General features: G+C 39.7%; 1 protein-coding gene across 1 annotated transcript in view; it reads left to right on the top strand.

The window, feature by feature from the left end:
* RAMP2 (receptor activity modifying protein 2) overlaps positions 1–19816 on the top strand; it is a 320754-nt gene that overhangs the window by 71447 nt on the left and 229491 nt on the right. Inside the window, exon 2 of the mRNA XM_078645361.1 lies at positions 17351–17476. Coding sequence (XP_078501487.1) covers positions 17351–17476 — 126 coding nt within the window. The remainder of the gene's footprint in view (positions 1–17350; positions 17477–19816) is intronic.

The raw sequence follows: 19816 nt of genomic DNA, 5'->3' as shown, positions 1-19816 counted from the left end.
TTGAAGCCGCTGTAGCAGATACTCTGGCAGGCCCAGGTAAAGAACGTTGGAATAATCTAACCTAGAGCCGACCAGAGCCTGCACAGTCAGCTTCCTATGCTCCTCAGATAACAGGGGGAGAAACCTCCGCAGCATCTTAAGGAGGCCGAAACACATCCCCGAGACCCCAAGGATCTGGGACTTCAACGTTAGCCCCTTATCCATCTTGACCCCCAAGTTCTTCGCCATTTGGGATGAACAAGACGGAGGAAACATACTGATGGGCCACCAAGCCTGCCAGTCTGGTTCTGTTGTACACCCAAAGAAGAGTACCTCGGACTTATCGGAATTGCACTTGAGGCTGTTTAGTTGGAACCATTGAAAAACAGCCCCAAGGCAATCCCGGATACTCTCCCCATCAAATTCCCCTCCTCTCTTGCACGAGAAGAGGAGCTGGGTGTCGTCCGCGTAGGATACGATCTGGGCCCCAAACGACTCCACCAGCGCCGCCAAGGGGGCCATAAAGATGTTGAAAAGGGTCGGGCTCAAAATAGAGCCCTGAGGTACCCCGACTCCCAATGGCGGCATCACAGCGGAATCTGGCGAGGCCCAGACCGTTTGCCGGCGGCCCGCTAGAAAGGAAGAAAACCAGCCGAGCACCGTCCCCCGAAGTCCTATCTCATAGAGTCTTGCGAGAAGGCCATCATGGGGGACGGTGTCGAAAGCCGCCGACAGATCCAACAGCACCAGCATGGCTCTGCCTCCCGTGTCCAGAACCCCTTTAATGGTTTCTGAGACCTCGAGGAGCGCAGTCTCGGTGCTGTGATTTGGACGGAAACCAGACTGGGTGGCATACTGTAATTGCTTTCAGTAGGTGTAAGAGCACGGGATGCAAAGGCGATGGTATTTTCTTTGTTATCGACACATTGACCAAATACTGCTCCTAGACCTTGCTGACTAGCATCCACAGAAACAAAAGACTTGGCATTAGAAACAAAAGGTTGCAATGCAGGAGCAGTGATTACAAGTGACTAAACATTCCTAAATGCATTATCTAGGGTGTCATTCCAATCAAATTTTACTCCTTTCTTAAGTAGATTTCTCATAGGTTGAACAAGTTGTGCATATCCAGGTACAAATCTGGCATAATATTCACAAAGTCCTAAGAAGGACCTTAGTGAATCTTTGTCATTAGGATGTGGAGCATTTTAAATGGCTTCTATGTTTGAAAATGTGTATTTAATACCTTTGTTTGAAATGGTGAGACCCAAATATTCAACATCATTGACAAGTAGCTTACATTTATTAGCTTTAACCGTCATACCTTTATCTTGCAGAGTTTTGAGGACTTTATTAAGTATCTGTAAGTGTTCCTTCTCAGTCTCAGTGTGGATTAAGATATCTTCCTGGAATGCTTGTATTTGAGTGAAATCACTGAAAAAATTGTCCATAAGCTTTTGGAATACGCTCTTAGCCGATGCGAGGCCAAAAGGAAGTTTAAGGTATTTGAACGCACCAAATGGTGTAACAAAAGTGGTGAGCGCTTGGCAATCAGGAGAAAGTGGGATCTGATGATAGGCCGAATGAAGATCTATTGTTGAAAAAAATGTAGACTTCCCAATATTAGCTAGCATTTCTTGTATAAGGGGTAAAGGGTGACAATCAATCAGGATATTTTGATTCAAAGATCTTAAATCAACACAAAGCTTTAGATCCCCGTTACTTTTCTTCCGTAAAACCACCGGAGAATCCATTGTGAGGAATCAATTGGAGCAATAATACCTTGAGACTGAAGATCATAAGTCAAAGTCAAAGTCAAAATGTGCTTTATTCGAGATTTCACTCATAAAAGCAAGAACAGTCTACATTTAAAAATACAATTAAATAATCAATCAGTTACATTAAAAAGATAAAGCATATTATTTACAATTTATGACTCAGTATACAGTTCGAAATTTAGAAATGTCATGTATCAGTAATTATACATTATAAAAATAGTTAAAAAGAGTTAAAAAAAACACCCAGGACAAGCAAGGTTCTTAAAAGGAAAACATGGATAGATTATACGGGCAGTTTGCCTAGACAGAGAATAGTCAGATGACTAGCAGTCTCTGTCTATTCAACCATACAGTTTACCCAGACAGAGAATAGTCAGGTGACTAGCAGTCTCTGTCTGATCGACCATGCCCATCCAAGGTATTTGGCAGTTGCTATTAATATCCATATCTCGCTACTGGTGCATATAATACGCAAGGCAACTGTGCTACTGGTAGTCCCTAAATTCTTGCACATCGGTTTTAGCCATACACGTCTTGGATCCAAGTAGGCTGTGCAAGAGAATAAGAAATGGCCCATAGTTTCATTAGAGGAACCACAAACAGGGCAGCTATCATTCAAGCCACCTTCCCATTTAGCTGTCAAAGATCTGAGGGGTAATGCACCTGCTCTCAATTGGAATAGAAGTTTTCTGTCTCCAGGCCTAGTTATAATATCCCAGTAGGGTTCCAGGGAAGGGTACAACTTAGCCTCTAAGAATCCTTCCGTCATAGATCCTAAGTTATTGCTACTCCAACCCCGGGAGGCTACCTTTTCCCAATACATTTTTTTAAAGCAATTTTAGTAGGGAATGCTGTTCCAGCTGGGTCTGTCCAAAGCGAACCCATTCCAAGTTCATTCAAGATTGCTTTCAAGGATTTGAGCCACCTGTTTTTATGGAATATATCAGTTTTAATAATATCTAAAAACCCCATAGCATAATGGGAAAGCTCAGGCGTAGTCCAGAGCCTTCTCCAGTACAGAATTGGTCGAAGTCTGACCAGGTCTGTAACCGCTTTTCTACCCAGGTCATACCTGAGGGGCAGTAAGGGAGTACTTTTCGGGACACCAGTTATAGACGGAGGAACTTATTTTCCGAGATTTGGAGAGCAGCCACCTTCTCGAAACCCCATAACTCAGCACCATATAGTGCAGAGCCAAGAGCCTTTGCCTCATATACCTGCAGGGCAGGCCTTATAGGTTTTGTCAGGGACTTTCTATGCTCAGAACTCATAAGTAATGCTTTTACATCATCTCTAGTATTCAGTGGTACTGGTCTAACTTTGTGTACAATTGGAACTGCATCATGCTTCAAAATTATTTTATGTTCATAGCCCTTAACAGTGCCAATCACATCTTTGAAAACATCAGGATAACACTTAGTAAAATTCTCAACAATGTTACCATGACCAGGTTGATCAATGGCTAAAACCGAAGGTGGTAAGTCACCTAAAATTATTGGTGGATCTTGTCCAGGTCGTAAAATAATGCCAAGTTTAGCAAGGTCTTTCCAACCAATAATGTCTCTACCTTTGATGGCAACATATATCTTTGTTGTAATGAATCTACCTAAACAATCCAAACTATCCCAGAAAAACCCATTGAGATTAATGTCTTGCTCCCCGAAAGCTTTGGGATTTATGTCAGGTGCAAGTAAATTGAATGTGGAAGGCCAAAATTTGTAAAATGTGACATCAGCTAAAATAGTTATGGGAGCTCCTGAGTCAGCCATTGCTAAAATGGTTATGCCATTAATGGAAATGTCAGTTAAAGGCCCTTTAATGGGTTTGTCATAACAATCAGGAACTTCCACAGTGAGTATTAGGTTAGAGAATCTAGACACACAACCTTGAGTATCATCATTATTCAGAGTAACATTGGATATATTCACTCTATAAGTTGATGAAAAATTAGCACCACTTCTGCACAGACCCTGACAAAGTCCAAATTTCAAACATTTAGTACATTTTTTCCCTAAAGCAGGGTAGTTAGGATTATTTCCTATATGGGATTTAGACCCACATCTGTAACAGAACGATTGAGTTCTCTGTGATGGATTTCTGTACGTTGTTCTCCTGTTAAATGTTTGTTTTGTGTTAACCGTGTAAGGAATGGACTTGGTATTTATGGCACAAATGGGATTTTCATCTGAAATTGAATTTACATTAGAGGATTGGTTAGTAGTATCAGCAGCTTGGACAGCACGAGTGGAAAGAACTTTGGAAGTGACTATAGATCTTTCTATACTTTTGGTGATATCTATAGTTTCAGCCAGGGTAGGGTTGATGGAAGTAAGAAGACGCTCTTGTATCTTCTTTGAGTGACACCAAAAGACAAATTGATCTCTTATGTATATGTCTACGTTAGTACCAAAATCACACTTTTCAGCCAAAACTCTGAGTGACGCTATGTAATCTTCTACAGATTCATCTGGAGATTGTTTGCACATAGCAAAATTAAAGCGTTCTAATAAGACACTTATAGCATCAGAGTTTGCCCATACGTAATTTGGCTTCAATGTAGACATTCCATATAGCATCTTCTTCTATGGGAGGTGGATAATGTGGTAGGTTTTCAAAAACTCTATGACCAGCTGTGCCCAAATATTTAAATAATAAAAAGAGGGTGTATAGCCATCTGCATAAATGGCTGTGAGATAAATCTCAAAATCTCTCAGCCATTCAGACCATTTTAATTCTGGTATACCAGGTTTTTGTAAGAAAGGGGAGGGTTGAATGACTCCTTGACTTGAAGCAATGAAGGAAAATGGAAAATAAACTTAAATGATTAAACTGTATTGCTAACGACTTAAAATAAGTATATGTTAAAGATGTAGCCCTTAGCTACTGTAAAAAAAATGCCTCAATGGTCATTCGAAGCAAGAAGGGAAGCTGGCTTGGTGGATATGAGCAGTATATTATCTCTGTGCACTCAGGTATTGCTGTGATTCTAGTGTTTACTGTTGGCGCTATTCTTGTTACACTGTGTCACGCAGTGCCCTCAGAACATCCACAATATTCTGATTTATAAATTACTAAAGAATGCGCTCATTTAACATGAAACACAAAGTTTCTACTCTTGATTCAAATGATTTCATAGATCACAATAGGAAATGTAATCCATTTGATTGTCTTCTTTAATTTCAAAAGTCAATCTTGTATACATTTTTCTCATACTTCAATATTATAATCCGGTACTCCTATGGTTCAACATTCCCAAAGCATTTCGGGTCATGCAAAGTGACCCTTCGTCAGGGGTCTGTGGAGTAAGAACAACATACAGGACCTTAGCATATCATAATTTAACATTACAAAACAAAAATCTGCAGCTGGTTTATGCAATAGAAATTAAGTAAATAACATATTGAGCTTATACGAATGAATCTATGTCAACCATGGTACTTATGAAAGGTGTTCTAAAATAAATCCGTCAAAGATTCATTGCCACAAGAAATGTACAGTAACGTTTAAATATCTATGAATAAAATAAAGTGTAAACTAACATTGTTGCATGGTTGGATGTGTTCTTATAATCATGTAAACGAGGTGTTCCAACATCCGATAAAGCCCGTGGCTGTACTGACTGCATGAGTTTACTCTTACGATCAAACCCACTCCGTGGTTTCAGAAAGTTCGACACTGCTCACTGAGAGCTTAAAACAGTCGCGCTGTAAACGGGCAAACAAATATACATGCTGGAGGCATACACCCTCATGGAGTCGTGTCAGAGTTAGTACTTACTTCGTCTTGACCATAATTGTCAGCGTTTGGGGTCCCACCAGGGGTTCGAGTGAAAACGCCGCTAGCGTTAGTTAGTGGGCGTGTCTAATAAATCCCATGGTCATGTGATATGAGTAAGATGGCTTCACTATGGCGGACTGAGCCCTCGGTGTTCGAAACGGTGTTGATAAAGTTTGTGACCAAGGTTGCATAAAAAACAGTGAAACAAATAACTGAATACATGAACCATGCTGTAAGGAACCCAGCATGATGTCAAGCGTATTAAATAAGCTCATATACATTCATGAATACACCTAATCAAAAAGAGTTATCATGACGTTCAATTCAATGAGCAATGAACAATATACAAATTGAGTAAGGGGGTAAAGATAGACCGTCCTATACTGCTATGTGGGTTCATAAAAAACATGAAAGTTCAATCCTATCATTCATCCCCAAAGGGTGTTGAGATTGCAATTTTTTGATCCAAAAGAATTCAGCCTTTAAACGCTGTTTAACAGGGTCCATGTCACAGCGTGACGGTAATACCTCCAGAATCGTGAATTTGATTTAAGAGATTTGGTGTTTGGCTTCAAGCCAATGTGTGGCTACCGTAGATTTGGAATTGTGGAGACGAATATTACTCTTATGTTCTGTCATGCGGATCTTGATTTTCCTCTCAGTTTGGCCCACATAAATCTTCCCACAGGGGCATTTGATTGCATACACCACATTTTTAGTGTCACATGTTCCAGAGTATTGCAGGTTGATTTTACCACCTTTCGTGGGATGCATAAAAATTTTACCTGTCATCACGTCATTGCAATGTGTACAGTTCTGACATTTAGCCATGCCTTTATATTTCTTGATTTCAGCGTGGGGCGTGGTTAAAATTTCTTTAAGATTTTTAGATCTCTGAAAAGCAAAGGTGATATGGTCATTATATAGATGTTGTAAGTCAGGTTCAGTGGTAATTAATGACCAATGTCGATTAATGATGCTTTTGATCTTCTTGGCTTCTGTCGAATATTTGAGTACACAAACTGTTTTCTTTGACTCTGTTTGCTTAAGTGGTTCTAGTAGTTGTTCTCTGGGAAGTTTGTTCACCTTTTTTTATAGATTCATCCAATATTCCTTGAGGGTAACCTCTTTGGGTGTATTTCTCCAGCTGATATTTAAAAGATTCTTGTAAATATCTGTGAGTCAGAGGTAATTCTTTTCAGTCTTATGAGTTGAGATGTAGGGAGGTGTTTTCTTAATGACTCTGGGTGAAAACTCGTATAGAAGACTCGCGTTTCTGTCAGTTTCTTTTCTGTACACTTTAGTTTGTAATTGGTGATTTTTTATGCTGACTGATACATCCAAAAATGCAATGGATTCCTTATTGATGGTATAGGTAAATTGTATCCGCTCATTATGTGTGTTCTACTTCAAGATGTTGTTTTCTAACTGGTCTCTATCACCTTCCCAAATCAGGAATATGTCGTCCATAAAACGTTTGAATATCACCAATTGGTCTGACCATTCTTGATTTTGCAATACATGTTCTGTTTCAAATTTTGACATAAACATATTGGCGTACGAGGGGGCCCCCCCGAAGCCCATGGATGTACCGTTACATTGGCTGTAGAACTTGTTTTTCCATTCAAAATAACTATGGAATAGTGAGAATTGCATCAACTCAATTAAAAATATTTTGTTTACCTCCAATTCATCTTTTTTCAATAAACTCCACTCAAGGGCTTCAAGTCCTTCGTTGTGGGGAATCGGTGTGTACAGGGCTACAACATCGATGGTACATAGCCAGTATTCGGAGTTTTCCTTCAATGTGATACTATTTAACAAGTTTAGAAAAGACGTAGTATCTTTAATGTAAGTCTTTGATTTTTGTACCAGTGGTTGAAAATAGTAATCTACATATTTTCCTATGGATTCTGAGATAGAACCGCAAGCTGAAACAATGGGTCTAAACGGTGGTTTTCTGGCATCTTTTTGGATCTTGGGAAGCATGTACAATTTGGGTCTGCGTGGAAATTTTGTTTCGAGAAATTTATACGTTTTTTCATTAATCCACTGCATTTCCAAAGCATGGTTGAGAATTTGAGATAAGATCAATTGGTATTCCTCTGTTGGGTCGCTGTCCAGTGCCATATAGATGTCTTGATTATTAACATGTGCATCAACATCGGTTTCGTAAAATTTTGTGTCCATTACTATGAGAGCTCCTCCTTTATCTGCTCTTTGAAAAGTCAACTCTTGTTCCTTAGTCAAGTTTTTAAGAGTGCTCCATTCAGTTGCTGACAAGTTTCTTTTCTTAGGTTTAGTGAATTGGATCTTTTGTATCTCGGATAATACTGATCTTTCGAATTCTTCGATCGTTTTGTGAGAGTAAGGGGCACAAAAATTACTCTTGGGTTTGAATGTTTGAGTTGATTCTTCAATGGCAGGCTGTGCATCCTTAAAAAAGGGCTTCAATTCGAGAATTCGAAAAAATTTAAACAAAGCTATTTCAGTTTCTGGTAAATTGGAGCTGTATGTCGGAAAAAAGTAGTTCCCTTATTCAAAACTGCCATTTGTGTAGTAGTGAGTGGTTTCGATGAGTTGTTAATCTCTAGGTGATTTTTGTCGTTTGACTCCTCGTGACTCTTTTCGCTCTTTCTTCCTCCGTTTCTTTTACTCTTCCTTGTTTTTCTGGTGGTGGTGCGTTCGCGGCTGGGCTTATGTTTAAAAAAGACGTTTTGCTTGATGTGCTGGATTGTGCTTGTCTTTCTGTTGGTTTACCGCTTTTGCTTATTGGTTGTCTAGATTATGATATGTTCGTGTCTAACACTACACTTGCTTGGGATGAACTTGTTTGAGTTTTTTGCTGTGGTTGCTGCCATTTTTTTTTATTATAAATTTCCGCCCAAGTGTAAACTTCCTCAAGTTTATAATCATTTGTATCCCGTCTATATTTTCTCACCTTACGGTCATTTACTTCTTTGGCATATTTATCAAGTTTCTTATTGATATCTTCCAATGTAGATTCTAGATCAGGGAGTTTACTCAATTCCAATTTAATTTTTTCTAGTTCTTCTTCTATATCCTTAATGACCTTCGAAAGCTCTTCAATGATTAATAAAATCAAATCTAATGAACATTTGTTTAGAATTTGATACCAACGTTCAATGAATTTTTTGTTGTTCCTGCATAGCATAGGTTTTAGGGCTATTCTTAGTCCCCTTGGTATTCTTTTGTTCTTATGATAATGTATTAGTGTTGTGGTGTGGAGCCTTTGATTGATTTCCTTTTTGCTCATGAATTCAAATTGACGAATGAGTTGTGCAGTTGTGGTAATGTTCGGACTAAATGCTCTGGTCTCCTGTATGAGTCCATAAATTTGTTCTGCTGCATCTGATGAGAATGTTAAAATTTCAGCTTGGTTCGAAGTGATTTGTGCAATTTCATCGAGTTGCATTGTTGCGTTGGTGCAATCAGAGATGGGGTTGACAAAAGTACAATAACGGACAGTATATTATCTCTGTGCACTCAGGTATTGCTGTGATTCTACTGTTTACTGTTGGCGCTATTCTTGTTACACTGTGTCACGCAGTGCCCTCAGAACATCCACAATATTGTGATTTATAAATCACTAAAGAATGCGCTCATTTAACATGAAACACAACGTTTCTACTCTTGATTCAAATGATTTCATAGATCACAAGTAGACTAGTGATCCATTTGATTGTCTTCTTTAATTTCAAAAGTCAATCTTGTATACATTTTTCTCATACTTCAATATTATAATCCGGTACTCCTATGGTTCAACATTCCCAATGCATTTCGGGTCATGCAAAGTGACCCTTCGTCAGGGGTCTGTGGAGTAAGAACAACATACAGGACCTTAGCATTTCATAATTTAACATTACAAAACAAAAATCTGCAGCTGGTTTATGCAATAGAAATTAAGTAAATAACATATTGAGCTTATATGGATGAATCTATGTCAACCATGGTACTTATGAAATGCGGACAAGGGAATACCCCAAGCGCTGGTCCTTTTAGATCTGTCTGCCGCGTTCGACACGGTCGACCATGCCATCTTCCTGGACCGTGTCGAAGAGGCAGGCATCCGGGGCTCGGCCCATAATTGGATTAGGTCTTTCCTTAGTGACCGCACTCAGGCGGTCCGCCTGGCCCCCTTTATTGCTTCCAAAATACAGACAACCTGTGGGGTTACCCAGGGTTCTTCCCTGTCCCCTCTTTTGTTTAACCTGTACCTTGTCCCTCTGATTCAATCCCTGGGAAAGTTTAAAGTCGCCACCTTTAATTATGCCGACGACTTACAGCTCATCTTTACCATCGACAGCTCTTCCGACTCAATCAGGGAATTCCAGGACACCATGCTACACATCCGTTGTTGGATGGATGCTAATCATTTAAAGCTGAATCCTGGAAAGACGGAAATAATCCTCAATGGCAAAAGCCAAATATGTTGGGGCACCCAATACTGGCCGCCGGAATTAGGGCCTGTGCCCATACCCTCTACATCAGTTAAAAGCCTAGGAGTGATCATTGATAGAGACCTCACATTGAAATCTCAGGTGAGCGCGGTGGTATCCTCCTGCTTCTACCAGCTTCGCAGGATAAAGAAAATCAGTCATATGCTGACCCACTCGGCCTTGATCCAGGTGGTGATAGCGCTAGTTCTATCCCGCCTGGATTATGCCAATTCCATCTATCTGGGTCTTCCACTGCACCTTGGCAAACGTCTCCAACTGGTTCAGAACCAAGCTGCCAGACTGATCCACCTACGTCCCCGTTGGCAATCAGCTAGGCCCTTGCTCAAACAACTCCACTGGCTTCCTTTTTCCCAACGAGTACAAATCAAAACTGCTTGTATTGTCTTTAAGTCCCTCCATACCCGCAGCCCCCAATTTATTAATATCCTCCTGTCCAGATATGTCCCTTCCCGCAATCTTCGGTCTGATAACCTTCATCTTTTGTCTACACCTATCTTTAAGCTGCAACGCCAGGGTGGTCGCAGGTTCGCCGTTCTGGTATCTAAACTTTGGAATTCCCTTCCTTTGGAGATTCGTTCCTGCTCTGACCTCCTTGTGTTTAGGAAACAGCTTAAGACCTGGCTCTTCCCATCGGCCTAGGCTTCCCTTTTCCATCTGGGTCATGCTCTTAGTCAGCGCCATGAAGCCCTCGGGTGTACGTGCGCTTTAAAAATGGCTGTTAACATAACATAACATAACATATGAAAGGTGTTCTAAAATAAATCCATCAAAGATTCATTGCCACAAGAAATGTAGAATAACGTGTAAATATCCATGAATAAAATAAAGTGTAAACTAACATTGCTGCATGGTTGGATGCGTTCTTATAATCATGTAAACGAGGTGTTCCAACATCCGATAAAGCCCGTGGCTGTACTGACTGTATGAGTTTACTCTTACGATCAAACCCACTCTGTGGTTTCAGAAAGTTCAACACTGCTCACTGAGAGCTTAAAACAGTTGCGCTGTAAACGGGCAAACAAATATACATGCTGGAGGCATACACCCTCATGGAGTCGTGTCAGAGTTAGTACTTACTTCGTCTTGACCATAGTTGTCAGCGTTTGGGGTCCCACCAGGGGTTCGAGTGAAAACGTCGCTAGCGTTAGTTAGTGGGCGTGTCTAATAAATCCCATGGTCATGTGATATGAGTAAGATGGCTTCACTATGGCGGACTGAGCCCTCGGTGTTCGAAACGGTGTTGATAAAGTTCGTGACCAAGGTTGCATGAAAAACAGTGAAACAAATAACTGAATACATGAACCATGCTGTAAGGAACCCAGCATGATGTCAAGCGTATTAAATAAGCTTGTATACATTCATGAATATACCTAATCAAAAAGAGTTATCATGACGTTCAATTCAATGAGCAATGAACAATATACAAATTGAGTAAGGGGGTGAAGATAGACAGTCCGTTACTGCTATGTGGGTTCATAAAAAACATGAAAGTTCAATCCTATCATTCATCCCCAAAGGGTGTTGAGATTGCAATATTTTGATCCAAAAGAATTCAGCCATTTAAACACTGTTTAACAGGGTCCATAAGAATAGCCCTAAAACCTATGCCATGCAGGAACAGCAAAAAATTCATAGAACGTTGGTATCAAATTCTAAATAAATGTTCATTAGATTTGATTTTATTAATCATTGAAGAGCTTTCGAAGGTCCTTAAGGATATAGAAGAAGAACTAGAAAAAATGAAATTGGAATTGAGTAAACTCCCTGATCTAGAATCTACATTGGAAGATATCAATAGGAAACTTGATAAATATGACAAAGAAGTAAATGACCGTAAGGTGAGAAAATATAGACGGGATACAATTGATTATAAACTTGAGGAAGTTTACACTTGGCCGGAAATTTATAAAAAAAAAAAATGGCAGCAACCACAGCAAAAAACTCAAACAAGTTCATCCCAAGAAAGTGTAGTGTCAGACACGGACATATCACAATCTAGGCAACCAATAAGCAAACGCGGTAAACCAACAGAAAGACAAGCACAATCCAGCACATCAAGCAAAACTTCTTTTTTAGACATAAGCCCAGCCGTGAACGCACCACCACCAGAAAAACAAGGAGGAGTAAAAGAAATGGAGGAAGAAAGAGCGAAAAGAGTCACGAAGAGTCAAACGACAAAAATCACCTAGTGATTAACATCTCATCGAAACCACTCACTACTACACAAATGGCAGTTTTGAATAAGGGAACTACTTTTTTTTCCGACATACAGCTCCAATTTACCAGAAACTGAAATAGCTTTGTTTAAATTTTTTCGAACTCTCGAATTGAAGCACTTTATCAAGGATGCACACAGCCTGCCATTGAAGAATCAACTCAAACATTCAAACCTAAGAGTACTTTTTGTGCCCCTTACTCTCACAAAACGATAGAAGCATTAGAAAGATCAGTATTATCCGAGATACAAAAGATCCAATTCACTTATCCTAAGAAAAGAAACTTGTCAGCAGCTGAATGGAGCACTCTTAAAAACTTGACTAAGGAACAAGAGTTGACTTTTCAAAGAGCAGATAAAGGAGGAGCTCTCATAGTAATGGACACATCATTTTACAAAACCAGTGTTGATGAACATGTTAATAATCAAGACATCTATATGGCACTGGACAGCGACCCAACAGAGGAATACCAATTGATCTTATCTCACATTCTCAACCATGCTTTGGAAATGCAGTGGAAAAATGAAAAAAACGTATAAATTTCTCGAAACCAAATTTCCACTAAGACCCAAATTGTACATGCTTCCCAGGATCCATAAAGATGCCAGAAAACCACCGTTTAGACCCATTGTTTCAGCTTGCGGTTCTATCTCAGAATCCATAGGAAAATATGTAGATTACTATTTTCAACCAATGGTACAAAAATCAAAGACTTACATTAAAGATACTACGTCTTTTCTAAACTTGTTAAATAGTATCACATTGAAGGAAAACTCAGAATACTGGCTATGTACCATCAATGTCGTAGCCCTGTACACATCGATTCCCCACAACGAAGGACTTGAAGCCCTCGAGTGGAGTTTATTGAAAGAAGATGAATTGGAGGTAAACAAAATATTTTTAATCGAGTTGATGCAATTCTCACTATTCCATAGTTATTTTGAATGGAAAAACAAGTTCTACAGCCAATGTAACGGTACATCCATGGGCTTCGAAGGAACCCCCTCGCACGGCAATATGTTTATGTCAAAATTTGAAACAGAACATGTATTGCAAAATCAAGAATGGTCAGACCAATTGGTGATATTCAAACGTTTTATTGACGACATATTCCTGATTTGGGAAGGTGATAGAGACCAGTTAGAAAACAACATCTTGAAGTTGAACACTCATAATGAGCGGATAAACTTTACCTATACCATCAATAAGGAATCCATTGCATTTTTGATTTATCAGTCAGCATAAAAGATCACCAATTACAAACTAAAGTGTACAGAAAAGCAACTGACAGAAACGCGAGTCTTCTATACCAGAGTTTTCACCCAGAGTCATTAAGAAAACACCTCCCTACATCTCAACTCATAAGATTGAAAAGAATTACCTCTAACTCACAGATATTACAAGAATCCTTTAAAGATCAACTGGAGAAATACACCCAAAGAGGTTACCCTCAAGGAATATTGGATGAATCTATAAAAAAGGTGAACAAACTTCCCAGAGAACAACTACTGAAACCACTTAAGCAAACAGAGTCAAAGAAAACAGTTTGTGTACTCAAATATTCGACAGAAGCCAAGAAGATCAAAAGCATAATTAATCGACATTGGTCATTAATTACCACTGAACCTGACTTACAACATCTATATAATGATCATATCACCTTTGCTTTTCAGAAATCTAGAAATCTTAAAGAAATTTTAACCACGCCCCACGTGAAATCAAGAAATATAAAGGCATGGCTAAATGTCAGAACTGTACACATTGCAATAACGTGATGACAGGTAACATATTTATGCATCCCACGAAAGGTGGTAAAATCAACCTGCAATACTCTGGAACATGTGACACTAAAAATGTGGTGTATGCAATCAAATGCCCCTGTGGGAAGATTTATGTGGGCCAAACTGAGAGGAAAATCAAGGTCCGCATGACAGAACATAAGAGTAATATTCGTCTCCACAATTCCAAATCTACGGTAGCCACACATTGGCTTGAAGCCAAACACCAAATCTCTCAAATCAAATTCAAGATTCTGGAGGTATTACCGTCACGCTGTGACATGGACCCTGTTAAACAGCGTTTAAAGGCTGAATTCTTTTGGATCAAAAAATTGCAATCTCAACACCCTTTGGGGATGAATGATAGGATTGAACTTTCATGTTTTTTATGAACCCACATAGCAGTATAGGACGGTCTATCTTTACCCCCTTACTCAATTTGTATATTGTTCATTGCTCATTGATTTGAACGTCATGATAACTCTTTTTGATTAGGTGTATTCATGAATGTATATGAGCTTATTTAATATGCTTGACATCATGCTGGGTTCCTTACAGCATGGTTCATGTATTCAGTTATTTGTTTCACTGTTTTTTATGCAACCTTGGTCACGAACTTTATCAACACCGTTTCGAACACCGAGGGCTCAGTCCGCCATAGTGAAGCCATCTTACTCATATCACATGACCATGGGATTTATTAGACACGCCCACTAACTAACACTAGCGGCGTTTTCACTCGAACCCCGGTTGGGACCCCAAACGCTGACAACTATGGTCAAGACGAAGTAAGTACTAACTCTGACACGACTCCATGAGGGTGTATGCCTCCAGCATGTATATTTGTTTGCCCGTTTACAGCGCGACTGTTTTAAGCTCTCAGTTGAATTTTCTGAAACCACAGAGTGGGTTTGATCGTAAGATTAAACTCATGCAGTCAGTACAGCCAAAGGCTTTATCGGATGTTGGAACACCTCGTTTATATGATTATAAGAACGCATCCAACCATACAACAATGTTAGTTTACACTTTATTTTATTCATGGATATTTACACGTTATTGTACATTTCTTGTGGCAATGAATCTTTGACGGATTTATTTTAGAACACCTTTCATAAGTACCATGGTAGACATAGATTCATCCGTATAAGCTCAATATGTTATTTACTTAATTTCTATTGCATAAACCAGCTGCAGATCTTTGTTTTGTAATGTTAAATTATGATATGCTAAGGTCCTGTATGTTGTTCTTACTCCACAGACCCCTGATGAAGGGTCACTTTGCATGACCCGAAATCCATTGGGAATGTTGAACCATAGGAGTACCGGATTATAATATTGAAGTATGAGAAAAATGTATACAAGATTGACTTTTGAAATTAAAGAAGACAATCAAATGGATTACTAGTCTACTTGTGATCTATGAAATCATTTGAATCAAGAGTAGAAACTTTGTGTTTCATGTTAAATGAGAATTTGGTGGATATGAGCCCAGATGAAGGAGAGATGAGGTTAAGAGTGTAACCAGCCTCATGAGTATGCCCAATCACCAATGAATGTAGCTTTATATTGGCATAGGCTTTCCAGAAGGTGCTGGCTGCCGGGACAGTCTGCCCACACATTAAAATCTCTATGCCCCACAGTTATAACAGCATTGCGAGATGAAGGGGCTAAGATTTCAGCAAACGCGTCCCCAAATTCCATTTCTCTGCACAGCAGGTGTTATAAAGCACAATGCAAAGGTCGGATGATTTGAGCGGAAACCTATTCACAAACATTTCAGCCATTTTGCATGGTGGTAAATTCAGATGTTATGAAGATATGCTCTCTTCCTCTTACACAAGAGATTCTATTGACAGTAAATTGTGTAGTTCGGTGATACTGCAATGGCTGCATTCTGGCTTAAGGAAAGATGGACCTCATACACAAGGATTTTGTTCAGACTTGACAGCCTTAAGAAAGCCTGAAGACTGTCATCTCTTTCTTAAGGCACTATTTAAGCTGTCTTACCAGGCTTCGGACTGTTTTAAGACTGATATAGGCCAGGGAAAAACCCTAGCAATGTCTACTAACATTAAATATTTTATAAATAAATGATTAATATGTATTGTTTTAATATATATTTTTACCGTTAATTGTTTTACATTTTTGACTATTTTAAATAATTTAATTCAGTTTAACATTATTTCCTATAGGGTTTTATTCTAAGTCCCTACCTCCATTATCTTCCATGGGAAGGTGTTGTTGTAACAGTGGTTGGCCATGTGTAAAGCTGAGCTTACTGCACAAGTGTATGTTACTACAAAAGTGTAAGCTTACTCAAAAGTGCAGTGTGTGAATAAGGCCGAGTGTCCAGTGGATCACAACTTCAATATACCAACTAAACCAAAATTGATCTGTGGTCGTTGTATGACACTGATGTTCTCCACCTGAAGAGCAGCCTTGGGCAAACTGAAGTACAGATAAAAGATGCTTTAAAACATTTAGCCCACATAGAAAATTACTTCTCTCCGTTTGCAATCATGGCTGTTAACACTATCCTGATAAAAAATGTTCTTACTTTGGGCAAACAGGTAAATCTCAGGGTTATCTGTTGAGTAATACATAGTCATGTTGCCATCATGTTACCAAGGAAACTAAATTGTCTCAGTACCAGTTCCTTCTCCGGAAGCATACTTACCACTTGTTCATGATGATTTGTTTTGTGCTGTTATTTAGTCATTAGTGTTATTTAAGGTGGTTGGTCATAAGGCCACCTTGATATGACTTCCGAAGTGTGCACTTTTGTCCATAAGGGGTCTACTGTATGTGTATGGCTGCACACACAGGCAGCTTTAGACCCTACCCTATACAAGTCCATTTTACCAACAGGTTCTTCAGGCATCCAGCAAGGGGGCAGTTGTTGAATGGCAGGAACAATAGGATGTATTCACTGATTTAATAGCACTCATAGCTGAATGCAAACATTTCATTCTGCTGATATTTTAGGAAACTTACAAAGAAATTAATATTTTCTTTATAGCATAGTACAGTCAGTTGTATACTTTATTTACTGTGCTTATTTTAAAATAAATATTTCATGACATAGCATTTCATATGTTTCAGGATACTCTAAGCATGTTAATAATTCTGTATTACTTTCCATCATCTCCAAAGGTATTGGAGGGGTCAGACCCTCTGGGTTGCCGCAGTTTATATATGCTACGCCACACAGTATAATGCAAGGAAGGTAGAAGTAGTGGAAATGTTTTTCTTCAGAGGAATAATAAGGCAATAAATTATAAATGTAAATAAGAAATTCAGAACGGTGGTAACAGTTACCTATCTCTCTCTCATTGCAGCATTTCTCAAGCAAGATCTACACTTTATACAAGCAGCACAAGCCAACATCACCAACAACTCTGAAGTTACGCCAGATCCCTCTCACAATCACACCAAACAAGAGACACTATATTTCTCAGCTGAGGGTAAGCAGAAAAAGGGAATCATGTATTTGCGTGTACATTTTTTATTTGCCTATATCTGGAGGGGGATGAAGGCCGAGTCATGTGATAAGATAGATACTTCTAAACTCCAGAAACAAAAAGTGGCTAGTACTATTAAGAATCTAAGAAATTGTACATTAACTAGTTTGTGACCTTATGTGCACTGTGGGTTTCTTATGAGCAGATGACCAGTGGGTATGCACAATGCAACACAACTGTACAATAGAAGCTCAAGAAATTTTGAAAGATCCAAAGATTACCTTTTTACTATTCAAGTGGGGTTGGCCTCCTTCTGGCCGGAGTAGGCCATGTAACCAAGGGGATCATTTCGCAGAAATGTGGCTAATAATCAATGAACAGTTACCAAGAAGCACCTAAGGCAGCCATCGGAGGTAGTGTGGAGCCTAGAAGTAAACACATGCCAGCTTTTCGCAGCAACTAAGCAGATTGTTTTTGGTTTCTCCAGAATCCATGTTGAACTGTCGTAAAAGAGAGGTGCAGGGGGAAAGGACCAGAAAAGAGACAGTTAAACTAAACTACATTTTCTTGCTATTGGTTCCTCATATTTACTTTTTTCTTCTTCCATATTCGATCAATTAAGATGTGATTCAAGGTTCACAGACACAACCATACTCAGGGCCCGATTACCAGTTTGGCGGTGTGGTAGCGGGCCGCCATGACGTCACCCCTCTCCCACACGGCCAAACAGGACCACCAGCCACGCACCAGATTACATGTTACCTAATAGTCTGGTGGGCGGTCCTTTGGCGTTCCTACGGCAGTGCCGTGCAAATAAGCACTGCGATGGGAACATCAAGGCCCGTTCCTGCACAGCATGGTTGGTGAAATCCAGGGAAATGCAGGAAAGGGGGTGCATGCAGACAGGGGGGCACACAATGTGCCCCCTGCATGCATCCCATAGGCCTGGGGAAAGAGGGGGGCCCTGTAGGGCCACCTTTGTTTCCTCATTGTCACGCTTTCAAATGCAGTCTCACTGCCGTTGTTAGGGTCGCAGTGAGGAAACTGGTAATATACTTGGTTGTGCCACAGCGGTACTGCTAAGCATATGGCGGCATCAAGACCGCCACACCAACACTGAGGATCGAGGATCTCTGGCAGTTGTGGCGGTCCCATGGAGGTACGACCTCCGTACTCGTAATACGGCATTCAGACCTCTGATGCAGCGGTCCCGACCACCTCCGAACCTCCACTCAGAGATTGACAGTCTGATGGCCCACCAAACTCTTAATTAGGCCTTTAGACACTGACAAATGCATGCAATCATTGTAAGTAACCTTCAGAATAAGGCTGCACACTTTGCTTTTCATAAAGTAAGTAATCAAATCTAAACTTCCTTGTTAAGAAGTTCATCAGAAATCAAATGAAAAATGTAATTTTAAATTACTCCTGAGCAGAGACAGCTTTAGCGCTGGTGGCACCCAGTGTGACTTTCTTATTATGGCCTCCCTCTCCCCAAACAACCTTCTTTTCCACGGATTCTTTCACTGCCACCCTCGGAGAGCCTCTCATCACATCTTAGTCCCTCTCTCACATGCATTTCATTTGTCTTATAGCACTACTCATAAAAGTGTTGGATGTCAAAGCACTTTACATCACACACTCATTATAGAGAGACAATGAATTATACATGTGAAAATAAGTCAATAGGAAACGTTACATGAAACATTGAAGATTACAAGGAGTAGAATCACATGTCATCCATAGGAAAAGAGAGTATTTTTTACGTTTGGTCTGGAGAAGACCAAACTCTGGATTCAAAACAAACCAGAGTGGTTGAGGTTGCCCTCACAAATAGTAATGTATTTCTACTAAGAAAAGTATCTTTTTTTAGTAACATTGGGATAAGGAAAGACTGGGGAAAACATTACTTTTTAACCTATGCCATGCAGTTTTCATGCACCTATTTCACAATTCATAGTTCACTGTGCTATATTAGGATTGTAATTTATGAACTGCAAGTAACAAAACGATCTCTGCGACACAAGCAGTAACCCACAGAGCTATCCACATAAAATACAGTTCAGTGATCTACATAGCACACGTTCTTTGCAGCAGGCATATTAACCCTCTTCACTACTTTATGATAAGTCAAAACTGCCACCTGACAAAACTCCGATCTCCAGTAGCTACTTTAATCACCAGAGTTATCTTGACCTTTTTATCGTTGCTTGAAAATTGATGGACATACAAGAAACTCTGCAGCAGGCCCATCAGTTATTCCTAAGCATAGCGTTCCTATTGCCCCTAGTTTAGAGCCAGGCGTGACTGCACTAGTTGCACCACCCTAAATCCAGCCCTGGT

Source organism: Lissotriton helveticus, chromosome 5_1 (assembly GCF_964261635.1).
Source record: "Lissotriton helveticus chromosome 5_1, aLisHel1.1, whole genome shotgun sequence".
NCBI lineage: Eukaryota > Metazoa > Chordata > Amphibia > Caudata > Salamandridae > Lissotriton > Lissotriton helveticus.
The sequence above is the reverse complement of the archived record's forward strand: the minus strand, read 5'-3'. Positions and strand labels throughout refer to the sequence as shown.